This window comes from Crinia signifera, chromosome 4 (assembly GCF_055691185.1).
Source record: "Crinia signifera chromosome 4, ASM5569118v1, whole genome shotgun sequence".
NCBI classification, from domain to species: domain Eukaryota; kingdom Metazoa; phylum Chordata; class Amphibia; order Anura; family Myobatrachidae; genus Crinia; species Crinia signifera.
The window spans coordinates 312,527,696-312,540,306 of NC_139220.1; the positions used below are offsets into that span (position 1 = coordinate 312,527,696).

At 47.7% G+C, this 12,611-nt stretch overlaps 1 protein-coding gene across 1 annotated transcript in view; it reads right to left on the reverse strand.

Moving 5' to 3' along the window:
* Nucleotides 1-226: 226 nt before the first annotated feature.
* LOC146075842 (NXPE family member 3-like) overlaps nucleotides 227-12,611 on the reverse strand; it is a 51,970-nt gene continuing 39,585 nt past the window's right edge. The window contains exons 3-5 of the mRNA XM_083185483.1: nucleotides 4,841-4,911; nucleotides 3,490-3,705; nucleotides 227-1,537 (exon numbers count right to left, since the gene is read on the reverse strand). Coding sequence (XP_083041609.1) covers nucleotides 1,005-1,537; nucleotides 3,490-3,705; nucleotides 4,841-4,911 — 820 coding nt within the window. The 3' untranslated portion in view covers nucleotides 227-1,004. The remainder of the gene's footprint in view (nucleotides 1,538-3,489; nucleotides 3,706-4,840; nucleotides 4,912-12,611) is intronic.

A 12,611-nucleotide genomic window follows, 5' to 3' on the forward strand; every position in this document is an offset into this window, starting at 1 on the left:
CATTACACTGCTGGCTGTTTGGACCCAGTGCTGTTTCTGAAAATATGGGGGGACCCCTACTCAGTTTGTACCCCGTATTTTGGGAACCAGGACCGGCCCTTGAGTCTGGTGCTTGTTGTACAAATTACGGGGAACCCCTATTTGGTTTCAAAATTGAATTTCTATAACCAGAACCAGGTTTTTTATGATTATTTATTTTTAATTTTTCAATTTTTTTTACACCGAATCCTGCACAGATGAGGAGTATTTTCCAGGCACGTTCTCAGGTCAATTACCGGCCATTTTTTTCCCGTACGGCTGGTTTAGTAAATTTGGAATCACCATTTGGAAATAGGAATACAAATGTGGCAGGAATACGAATGCCCATATATCAACCTTTGTAAATTCCAAAAATATACTTTTACTGCTGTATACGGACTGAAATGACTACGAATAGGCCATTTCCCTAGTAAGTTTCCCCCTTAGGGTTTAGCGGTGTGGTGGTGTTAGGTTTAGGTTGTGAAGGAGTTAGGGTAATGCTGCAAGGAGGGGTTAGGGTTAGGCTGTGGTGGGATTGCGGTTAGGCACTAGAGTGAGGGTTGGGTCAAAAAATAGGATTAGGGCACAATTTCTGAAAGACACTAGAGGATTGTAAATTTGACCCAGAAATGATGACCACAATGAATGTCACCATAGGATGCGTTTCATCTACAATACATTAATGTAACTTCAATCCAGTAAAAGCCCCACAACAATGGTCAAAGGGCAATTGGCGCTACAATGCCAGTCTTGAGGTATGAACTGTAGGAGAGTTGTCTTGCAGATATGGTACTAATTCACTTAACACCTCCGTAGTCTGTGAGCCAAATCTGCTTTCTGAGCTGTAACATGGGAACCCGTTTCTGTTGTATCGGTGGCCAATGGCATGCGGTCCTTGTTACTGCCTGATTGTTATCCGAGATTTTTCACTTCAAAGCACAGAATGGTAACAATTGTTCGCTCGTAGACGGATTGTGTCCCATCCCTCATTGTGGACATATGTAGGACAACATGAGGTCCACCTCATTCCTGATGACTGGTGGCCCCGGGTGGATGTTGTCAGGGAGATAGTGACAGGAGGTCATGTCCCAGGCATCCAGGATAGTGACAGCCATTCCCTTGAAGGTTGCCCTCAGTAAGATGTCCAGCTGAAGAGACAACCAATCGCTGCCATAAACTGACTTATAACCCGTGTTGGCTGATTTAATCATCACGGTGGTCTGAGGGCTCCGGAAAAGTAAAGAAGCAATCGCCTTTCGGACACGACCCAACCTTTCTAAGTAGACCCGCACAGGGTAGGTGGTGAAGTGGGCCCATAGGGTCATCACAACCACAGTGTGAGGTCCCCCACCAATCCCAGCCAAGTGGGTTGCCTCATAATGCAGATCAGAAACCATAGTCTTGGTGGTCCTCACAGGAAGTCCATGGGCCCTCCATCTCATGGCCAGACCAGCAGTAGTATCCACAGCTAGCAGAGGTCCCGACTGGTAAGTACCATGTAAGTCTATCCTCTGTAGACCTAGGTGGAAAAAAGGAGCAAACTGTATTTATTGTAATCTGAATGTTCGGCTAGACCACAATTTTCTCTTTTGGTGCTAAACGTTAAGTGTTGCAAGCAAACAAATTTCCAAAATGCCACAAACATTATAACATATACTAAAATGTATAATACATGAGCACCAATAAAGTCAATGGCTTCCTGGTCTTTCCTTACTTGAATACCGTTTTTTTTTTTTTCAAGTTAAGTTGAATAAGGTAACAAATGTTGGTCATATGGGAAGCCATTGTCATTCCAAACGAACTCACTGGCAGTTGGTGTTTCTCCCCTGTTTGAATTTTGAACTGTGCTGCAGCCCCACCCATGCCCCCCCCCCCCACCACCACCACCACCACCACCCCCCCTGGATCCGCCACTGGGTATTCCCCATATTATAAATTATATATACCACTCCAAAGATAGAGGCACACAAACTCCAGTTTCATTGCATCAAAACGTGTATTGGGCAAAGCATCATGGGCAATGCATCAAGAGCTATCGGGGGATGATACACCGTCCTCAGGATAACAGCCCCAACAGACAAGTTAGTGTAGTTATACACTGTTGGGGCTGTTATCCTGAGGATGGGGGTATCATCCCCCAAAAGCGCTTGATGCATTGCCCATGATGCATTGCCCAATACACGTTTTGATGCAATGAAACTGGAGTTTGTGTGCCTCTATCATTGGAGTGATATGATTTTTTTATTGGAGTGCACTGCTGAAGTTGTGATTATATAATTGGAGTGCCGGCATAAAAGGAAAAGTGTGTGTATACATATATGTGTGTGTGTGTGTGTGTGTGTGTGGTATGTTTGCTTTCTTTTCCTGAGTTTCAGAGAGAATAAAAGCATCAAGAAAATTATTCTATTGAAGTGTTAATAGAACAGATCACATTTTTACGAGAACACACAGTGAATATAGATCTCTATCAGTCGCTGTTTTTACCTATGGGCTGCAGGGCTGCAGCCACCCTCAGTTAACATCCGCCACTGTAGTGAAGCCAGATGCAGTCAGTGAGACTACACTGGCTTCACTGTGACTTCCTATTGGAAGTCTGACCTGCCAGTCACCAAGGCAGTCCCATTGGGAGGTGTTCCCTCCCTCCAGGGTGCCTCTCTGCGGGCTGCCGAGCGTAAGCCCCTCAAACCTGGGGATCGCGCATGCTCATGCGCGGTCCCAGTGCTTGTCATCTGTGTTATACAGGCACCAAGACCTAGATTCTCCTTCTATGAGCTTTTGCCGAAGGAGCCCATAGAATCTGTCTGCATGTGCAGTGCAGAAGTTTGTACTGCGTGTGCGCCAGTCCCGGCACCTGTCATCATAGTACAGGCGCTGGGAACGCATTGCCTGAGGCGGGGACCAGGAGAAGCGGCGGCTGCGGAAGGGGGGGGGGGGCGTGCCTGCATCACGGCCAGCAGCAGTCCCTGCCAGAAGGTACAGATGGGGCAGGTCCCATCTTGGCAGGGGATGGCGCTGGCGTCGCCAGCCGCCATCCCCCGCCAGCGCCATGGCGATGGTGAGAAGGGGACGCGCGCGCACGAGAGGCGCGCGCGTCCCCTTCCGACGGCGCTTCCATCCGTTCCCCCCGGGTCCCCGCCGGCTTGCCGGCGCTAACCCGGGGTCCCCGCCGCCTGCCCGCATCCCCCCCTAACCCCCCCTAACCCTGTCCGTCTCCCTGAGGCGGAGACGGACAGGGTTTCCGTCGCGCTGGCGACGGAGACTGAGACGCGCGTGCGCGTGAGACGCACGCGCGTCTCAGTGTATTCGCTGGCGCGGCTGCTGGCGGGTCGCCAGCGCAGACGTTCTGGCGATCCGCCAGCCAGGATGGGACCTGCCCCATCTGTACGAGCCACCAACAATCCCTATATACAATAATAAGCCAAGTACATTGTAAATACACTTTTATAGCATATACAAGTCTATATATCTTACTGGGGATGATTCTCTCCAAATACTCAAACCACTGGCGCAGAGTGGAGTCACCGAACATGTGGACGTCCTTCCCTCTAAGACAGGCAAGAGCATCGGACGGCCGGGGGAAATGGCGCGCCGTACATGTAAAGGATGTCCAGATGTCACCATAATAAAATCCAGAAGGCTGTGTAGGTTCCTGTCCGTGTCTGCAGGCCGAGAGATTGGAGGTGAGTTCTGCAAGAGAGGGTGCTGAGTGAGGAGGAGAGGTGAAAAAGTTATGTTCAAAGCAGTTTAAAGAGTGACGCACCTTCCCCTGGAACTCCCACCCTTTGGGCTGCTTGCACGGAGATCACTAGAGGGTAGGAATGGCCATCGTTGGGTTCTCCATTGATGGTTACCATGGAATGAACCATGGATGGTTAACCTCAATGGGGTGAAACCATTTGCAAGGTTTCATCCCCTGATGGCTAGTGCTTAGTAAATTGTGGGCTAATCAGGGCCTGGGGCGTGGCTTGTCATGTGTGAGGGGCGGAGCTATACTCCAGGTCCCGACACCTGCAGGTAGCTCTATAGCATCGATGGTGGGAAACACTGTCATACTGTATATAGTGATGGTTGAGTGTCTCCCATATCCGAAATTCTTTGGATATTGGATTTTACTGTATTTTGGAATATTTTCAACAATAAGAATGCATGTATGTTTCCTATACACTGCCTGAAATAAGTGTAACACAATGTTTAGAAAAATGTTGTGCATGAAACAACATTTGTGTCCATTTAGGCCTGATTCAGACCTGTGTGCTGGGCTGCAAGATTTTAGAGCCCAGTGAGCAGGTAAAGGCCACTTGCACCTCCACGCATGAGTTAAATCCTGCCCCTTCAGATCCATTCACCATCAAATGGATTCCCCCTTGTTTGCAAGCGCGAGTAAGTCTAAACTTACTCAGTGCTTCGAAGGCCATGGGAAGGGATGACGTCAGCGGCCCTCCCTCCCAACAGCCGGGGAACAACTGCATTTTCTTGGGCACTCCTAGACAACGCTGGGTCACCGCCCTCAAACGGCTGCATGGTGTCAATCACCCTAAAAACAGCCAGCACAGGCTAGCCTTCGCTGGCTGTCTTGGTCCTGATGACTCGCGCATAGCACACCATGCGCATTCACAGTCATCCGATAATCATTTGTGCAGGTCTGAATTATGCCCATTGAACAACCACTGCCAGTCGTGTTGAGCTGCGTTTAGGTGGTTCTATTGACCAATCAGCTGAGCCCAAACAATGTGGAGAAGACACACGATTCTCATCCAGGATAGGATGTTTTATCATTACCCTGCTGACTGCGATATAGAATACAGGTCTTTCGGTAACTCACCCAATGAGCGGATGTCGGTGGTGACGTTGATTGGAGAAACCTTGCCAGGGATGATCTTGTCAGTGACAGGGCTGCGAAAGGGCAATCATGGATTAAATATAAAGGCAATAGGAAATAGAAATGGAAATAAAAATAGATGTAGGTAGTTCTGTAAACTGATGAAGGTCCTTCGTCCAGTTACACTGCCCAGTCTATAAGGTTACGGTATAAAGGGTCAACATTTTCTAGGTCAGCAGTCAACAGCAAATGATCGACAAAAGGTTGACACAAGCAAAATGTCGACTTGGCAATGGTCGGAAAATGAAAAGTTCGACACGGGTTTTTCATGGGTTTTTTTGTATCAATTTGTAGGTTTCATCACACTGTGGCAGGGATAGCATAGTTCCACAGGAAGTTAATGAGGAACAGCAGGATCAGGAGTTAGCACAGTAGCAGCCGGACAGATAATATCCAGTCCAGGTTTTCCTAAGATCTAATGTGAATCAAGTGCCAGACGGTGTCCCGACAGTCAGGATCCCAAAAGGCATTTAACCGATGTCGGGATCCTGACTGTCAAAACACTGACAGACGGTTTCCTGACGGCCACCTGCTATTATCCCTCGTGGGGGTCCACGACCCCCATAGAGGGAGAATAGAATAGGTGGTTAGCGTAGCGAGCCAACCGTCCGCAGCGTGGCGAGCGCAGCAAGCCCGCAAGGGGGTTAGTTGCGCTCTCCATGCTGTCTGGGTCTGACCAGTCGGGATGCCGAAGTCGGGCTAATGACTGTCGGAACCCTGTACCACAACTATGTGAATCATGGTTTGGCTAATTCCTGTTAAATGTCTGTTTCGTTTCCCAATGCCAGGTAGTGGCTGGGCACTAGGCTTGGGCATATGGGAACTACGCTAGGGACCTCTGGAGTATTGTACCCACATTGTATGTTGCCTGATGGAAAACCAGCCATGCTGTAACCTGTGACTTGACAAGCTGTCAACCCCTGTATGCTGTCTGCCTGCTGCCAATAAAGTAACAGACTTGTTGTATCCAGTGTATGTGATCTCTTTAACAGCACAGGCCCCAAATGTGCAGCATCCCCTCAAATGGCTCGCTTGGCTTACTATACTTCCAGCAGGGTTCCCAATTGCAGGCCATGTGGATGGAAAGGTATGAAAAAGTTAAAGAAAAAATAATAATAATTAAAAAAAACACTATTGTCGACTTTTTTTTGTGTCGACCATATGTAGACCATACTTATATTTTGTGTATGACCGGACAGAGGCGTAACTATAGCACCGCAGCCCCCGCGTCCGCGGGGGGGCGCAGTGCATGTGTGGGCGCCGGGGGGCTGTGGTACTATAGTTAGCCCCCTCCCGTCCGCCCATCTGCCGCCCGCCAATCCGCCGCCCGCAGCCTTACCTGACTTCACTGGTCCCGTCCCGGCTCCCTTGCTGGCTTCATTCTTCTGCTAGTGAGACGGACCACAATAAAATGTCCGCCCCATATAGCAGACAGTTCTCTGAAACTGTCTGCTGTATGGGGGCGGGCATTTTGTGTTGGTCCATCTCACTAGCAGAAGAATGAAGCCAGCAAGGGAGCCGGGACGGGACCAGCAAGACAGGTAAGGCTGCGGGCGGGGGGTGCGGCGGGGGGCGCCCCCCATTAACGGCGGGGGGGCGCCCAATTCATAGTTACGCCACTGTGACCGGATGTTTATTTTAATGCCATTGTTTCATTATTTAATCTTTTTAATTAGCATATCACGTAACATACGCATCTACAAGGAATCAATTGTTCAAAAGGAATCACTAAGGGGTTTATTTACTAAGATTTGAGTTCTAGCGAAGATGGGCTGTTGCTATGGGCAACCAATAAGATTCTATTTATTATCTTCTAGAAGGTGCTAAATAAATAAGTAGATTCTGATTGGTTGTTCTGTGTTAATAGCGTTTTGTAACAGGGATTATGATGTCGAAATATTCGAACCAGCGCCCTAACCACTTGGGCAATCAGTTGCAAATAATTGGTTGTTTCTGTTGCCCTGAAAGGAGGAGAAAATTCCCACAATTCTCTAACAGAATCCAAATGCAAACAGGGTCCCCCAATGAAATAGTCAGTGCCACGTCTACTTAATAGCGTACTGAAGATTTGTTCAAGGCATCATGGTGCAGAAGCAGAAAAGATATCAAGATATCGTGGAAAGGCGCTAAGGTATGAGTGCGCTTAAGCCAAGCCGCAGTAAATGGAAAAAGGGGTAGTCGGCCCCAATACAGTAACAAAAAGAACAGGGAGGGGTATAACTGCACTAAGTATTCAGTAGTCAGGTAAGTGGCATGTAAAACTCAACATTTAATAACATTTTAGAATATTAAAAACAGTTCATTGTTGTGTATCCAGAAATGTGATGATAGTTAGGACAGAAACCCATCACTTCTGGTAAATGGAACGCAAAGCACGTCTACGCACTTCCTATTGCCTGGGGACCAGGTTCGCACCCAGTTATGCAAATCTGTACATGGGTGAGGTGGAACCAGGGCCGGTGCTAGGCACCGGAGCGCCCCAGGCGGGGAGTGGGGGTGCCCTGGTGCTCAATCACTTACCCACTTCGGGGGGGCCGCCTGCCGGGTCCAGTGATGCGAAGCACGGTGCCATGACATTCAGGGGGGGCTTGCCGTGCGATGCGGCACTGCCCGCTGCGATTCTCCCCAGGAAGGGGAGGGGGGTGTCCAGTGCCGTGATGTTCCAGGGGGGGGGCTGCCGTACGTTGTGACGTTGGCTATTATTTGGGATGGGGATTCACAGAGAGCACTTCACTTTGTCGAACATCTTAATGCAAATACATATAATTTACACTTCACTCACACTGTGCTCCTTAAATGGATTTCCTACCTGGATGTGACTCTTGAAGCTGTAGGCAACACTATAGTTACCTCTAATTATAACAAAGAGGTAGGCTCTGGAGCAGGGCCATCTTAACAATCTAGTGGGCCCCTGAGCAAAATAATTTTTAGGCCCCTCCCCCTACACCCACCTATGTGCAACAGCAGTGGGGGGAGGGGGGCTGGGAGCTTGAAGTAGTGATCTGAGCAGCGTGTGGCGGAGATCCGGGCACAACTGTCAGCTGCATCCGTCCAGGCAGAGGCGACTCAGTTGTGATCCAGGCAGCGAGGGGGCTGGGAGCTTGATTTAGCTATCCCCGTGTGGCAGGGATCCGGGTAGCTGCTGTCAGCGGCGTCCATCCAGGCAGCTCGCTCAGACCTTGATCCTCGACACACACCGCCCAGATTGCTATATCAAGTCCCCCGCTGCCTGGATCACCGCCGCCACCGCTGAGTTGCTGCTGACAGCTGCTGTCCGGATCCCCGACACAAGCCGCCTGGATTGCTACATCAAGTTCTCCGCTGCCTGAATCACCGCCACCACCGTTGAGTCGCCACTGACAGCCATTGGGGTGGGCCCCTACAATCCTTGGGCAACTGCCCATTAAGCCCAATGGGAAAGACGGCCCTGCTCTGGAACCTACCTTCAGTACAATAGTGCACACCATCTCCCTTGGAAGAAAGGGATATAACCCCTGAGGAAGTCACATTATATGAGAAAAAGGGCCGAAACTTGTCGGCCAAATATATACCTCTCCATCCCCGCTGGCATCTAATCAGATAAGCGATATCTTTTTATTTATTATTTATTTACAGTTTCTTATGTAGTGCAGCATATTCTGTTGCGCTTTACAATTGGAAACAACAGTGATTAAGCAAACTGGGTAGATACAAACCGACATGGAGGTAGGAGGGCCCTGCTCACAAGCTTACAATCTATAGGGATAATAGGAGGGATACATAAGTATATAATTCCATAGCATGGCAGTCCCACCAGATTACAAGACAGTCCTGATAGGATGCAATTAGATATAAATGCTACTGGAAGTTGTGTGGGGGGTCCTGAATATGATAGGCTTGCCTGAAGAGGTGAGTTTTCAGGGAACGCTTGAAATTTTGGAGGCTAGAGGAGAGGCTTAGTGTGCGTGGAAGGGCATTCCATAAGGTGGGGGCAGCCTGACAAAAATCCTGCAAGTTTAAGTGGGAGCGAGTAATGAGTGTGGATGAGAGACGCAGATCTTGTGCAGATCGGAGAGGTCGGTGGGGATATATTTTGAGATAAGACGCGTTTCGTCTCAAGGGGCGGAGACTTTTTCAAGACGGATCCGTCTTGAAAAAGTCTCCGCCCCTTGAGACGAAACGCGTCGACGTCACAGGTCACGTCACGTCTGCAAACCCACGTGATTCTCCCTCTCCAATCGACTTCCATACGGGCTGGTCTGCCGCGGTCTATTACAGCTGATCCACCGTCATCTGGCAGCAGCCGCTGTATACAAGTCAGCGGTCGAGACCGTTCTCCCGCTGTGCGGCGTATCATACAAGCCGAATACAAGGTGGACGTCACACTTCCCACCTTCACCAACAGCAGCACGGGTAGAGCTCTGCTCCCCGCGTCATCAGCACTCTTCAATCGGGTTGAGCCCACTATTCGCTCCCCGTCCTACCATCAATCTACAACTGGGTGAGCCTGTATCCCACCAGAAGCTCCCCAACCCACTACATCTACGGAGGGTGAAGTATTCTAATCTTTCTCTGCACCCAGTGTCTATTCACGGCATCTGACTGCTATACTAACCTTGCCTTGAGTTAACTGACATTGTTACTGGCTGTTTGCCTTTATTCATCTCATCACTCATCCCATTCCGTTTCATTACCTCATCATCATTTACATGACTGTTACTAACCACTAACCATATACTCCGGAGCTCCCACTTAAGTTTGCAAACGTGACCCCCTTTTTCTCTTATGGCCATATAAGCTATATGATTGCTTGTTGCCTTTTTATATTTCATCATTGCTATTTATATATGTTTTTGTATACTTTTTGATTTTATGTATAAAATATTTTCATAATCATTTAAACAGTGTGTCCAGTGTCCTTCTGTCCAGTGGTATATCTAATTGTTCATATCCACCAGCAGCGCAAAGTGGTTTAAAGAACCTACACTCCAGTGTGCTTGTAGAGTAGGATTATTTATTGTGTTCTCAACAGTGATAGAGATATCAGGTTGGTAACTACTCTTGGCTGGTGGGAATAGAATTAATTCAGTTTTGTAAATGTTGAGTTTGAGGTGGCTAGATGACATCCAAGATGAAATGGCAGAAAGACATTCAGAGACACGGAGCAATACTGATGGTGACAATTCCGGTGGGGGATAGATAGATTTGAGTATCATAAGTGTACAGGTGATACTGAAATCCGAAAGAGTTGATTAGTTTCCCAAGTGAGGAGGTATAAATTGAGAAAAGTAGAGGACCTAAGACTGAACCTTGTGGTACTCCAACGGACAGAGGTAGTGAGGAGGAGGCAGAATCAGAGAAGCGAACACTGAAAGAGCGATTAGATAGGTAGGAAGAGAACCAAGAAAGGGCTGTATTCTGAAGACCTAGGGATTGTAGTGTTTGTATGAGAAGAGAGTGGTCAACAGTGTCAAAGGCAGCTGAAAGATCTAGAAGAATAAGACTTGAGAAATGGCCTTTAGATTTAGCAGTGCCTAGATCATTGACTACTTTAGTCAGTGCTGTCTCAGTGAAGTGTTGGGAGCGAAAGCCTGACTGAAGTGGGTCCAATAGGTTGTAGGAGTTAAGAAAGTGTGTGAGGCGAGTGTAGGCAAGTCTATCAAGTAGCTTGGAGAGACAAGGGAGCTGAAAGATAGGACAGTAGTTAGAGAGACAGTTTGGATCAGAATTGTGTTTTTTTAGAATGGGAGTAATAAGTGCATGCTTGAACAGAGAAGGAAAGATACCAGTAGAGAGAGAGAGGTTACAGATTTTAGTTAAGCTTGGGATAAGCACAGGAGACAGAGCTTTACTGACTTGTAAGGATATAGGATCAAGAGGAGAGTTAGTGAAGTAGGAAGATGAGAAGAGTGAGGATACTTCATCCTCACTTGTGGAGTCAAATGAGGAGAAAGTGTCAAAGGGTTCAGGAAAGGAAGTAAGGAAGTCACTGGCTGAGGAAGAGCATGCCATTTCATCTTGAATTTTAGCAATCTTTTCCTTGAAGAAGGAAGCAAGCTCTTGCGCACTGATATTGGCTGGTGGGGAGGGTGAGGGAGTGTAAAGAAGTGATTTAAATGTATTAAAAAGTCACTTGGGGTTGGTGGCATGAGAAGAGATGAGAGATTGAAAATAAGTTTGTTTAGCAGTGTCCAGGGCATTACGATAGGAGGGTAGGTAGTCTTAAATGTGACAGTCACTTAGATTTTGAGATTTACGCCACTGACATTCAAATCTACATGATGGTTTTTGCAGGTGTCTTGTTAATTTAGAGTGCCACGGTTGGCATCTAAGCCTACGTGGATTGTGAGGAGTAGCTGGAGCAGCTTCATCAAGGGCAGTTTGTAGAGTCTGGTTCAGGTGGGTTACAGCTGTCTCAGGACACGCAAGTGTAGAAATGGGTGAGAGCAGTTGTTGCAGAGAGGTAGAAAGTTGTTGAAGATCAATAGCATTAGTATTTCTGCGGGTTAGAGGAGGCTTGCATGATTTAGGTATTATAGAGTTTGGAGAAATGGAGGAGGCTGAGAAGGTGATAAGGTTGTGATCCGAGAGAGGGAATGGGGCGTTAGTGAATTCAGAAACAGGGCATAGCCTAGTGAATACCAGATCAAGGCAGTGGCCCTCATTGTGAGTAGAAAAGTGAGACCATTGGGAGAGGCCGAGAGAGGAGGTAAGAGGCATGAGGAGAAAGTGGGCTGTCAATAGCGATATTGAAATCACCCATGATGATGGTGGAGATGTCATAGGATAAGAAGTGTGGGAGCCAGGCAGAGAAATCTTCCAGAAATTGATGTTTGGGAAGTCCAGGTGGGCGATAGATAGCTGCGACACGCAGAGAGAAAGGGGTTAAAACCCTGATAGAGTGAACTTCAAATTATGTCAATGTGAGTGATGGAACCAGCGGTAGGACTGTGTATAACTGGGACAGTAATATACCAACCCCACCTCCTTTACTGTTACCAGGCCTGGAGGTGTGAGTGAAGTGGAAACCACCATGTGACAGTGCTGCAGGGGAGGCCGTGTCTGATTGTGTGAGCCAGGTTTCTGTAATGGCCAGCAGGTTGAAGTTGCCAGAGATGAAGAGGTCGTGGACTGATGTGAGTTTATTGCAAACAGAGAGCATGCATTGAATAAGGCACATTTTAGTGACTTGGAGGGTGATGGGATACATGTGACCATAGGTGCCGATTTATGTTTCTGCTGGTGAGTGCTCAAGCCAAAAAGATAGTGCAGTGGCTTCATGGGGAAGAGGCGTGTCCACGAAATAATACCAATTCATATTACGCAGCACAGTTGTCTCTAATATTTAAATTACAGCAGCAGAATGCCAAATACATAAATGCCCCCACAGTGCCAAATACAGTACATAAATGCATTTATTCCCTGGTTGCTGTAATACAAGCTCTGGTTTTATAAATGGCCAGCTATTATTTTGGGTCCAGTAGACACACCATAATGCATATTACACCACATGTCGTAATGCCCATTACACTTTATACCAAACACCATAATGCCTATTACATGGTATACCAAACACTGTAATGCCCAATACACGCTATACCAAACCCCGTAATGCCCAATACACGCTATACCAAACACTGTAATGCCCAATACACGCTATACCAAACCCCGTAATGCCCAATACACGCTATACCAAACCCCGTAATGCCCAATACACACTATACCAAACACCGTA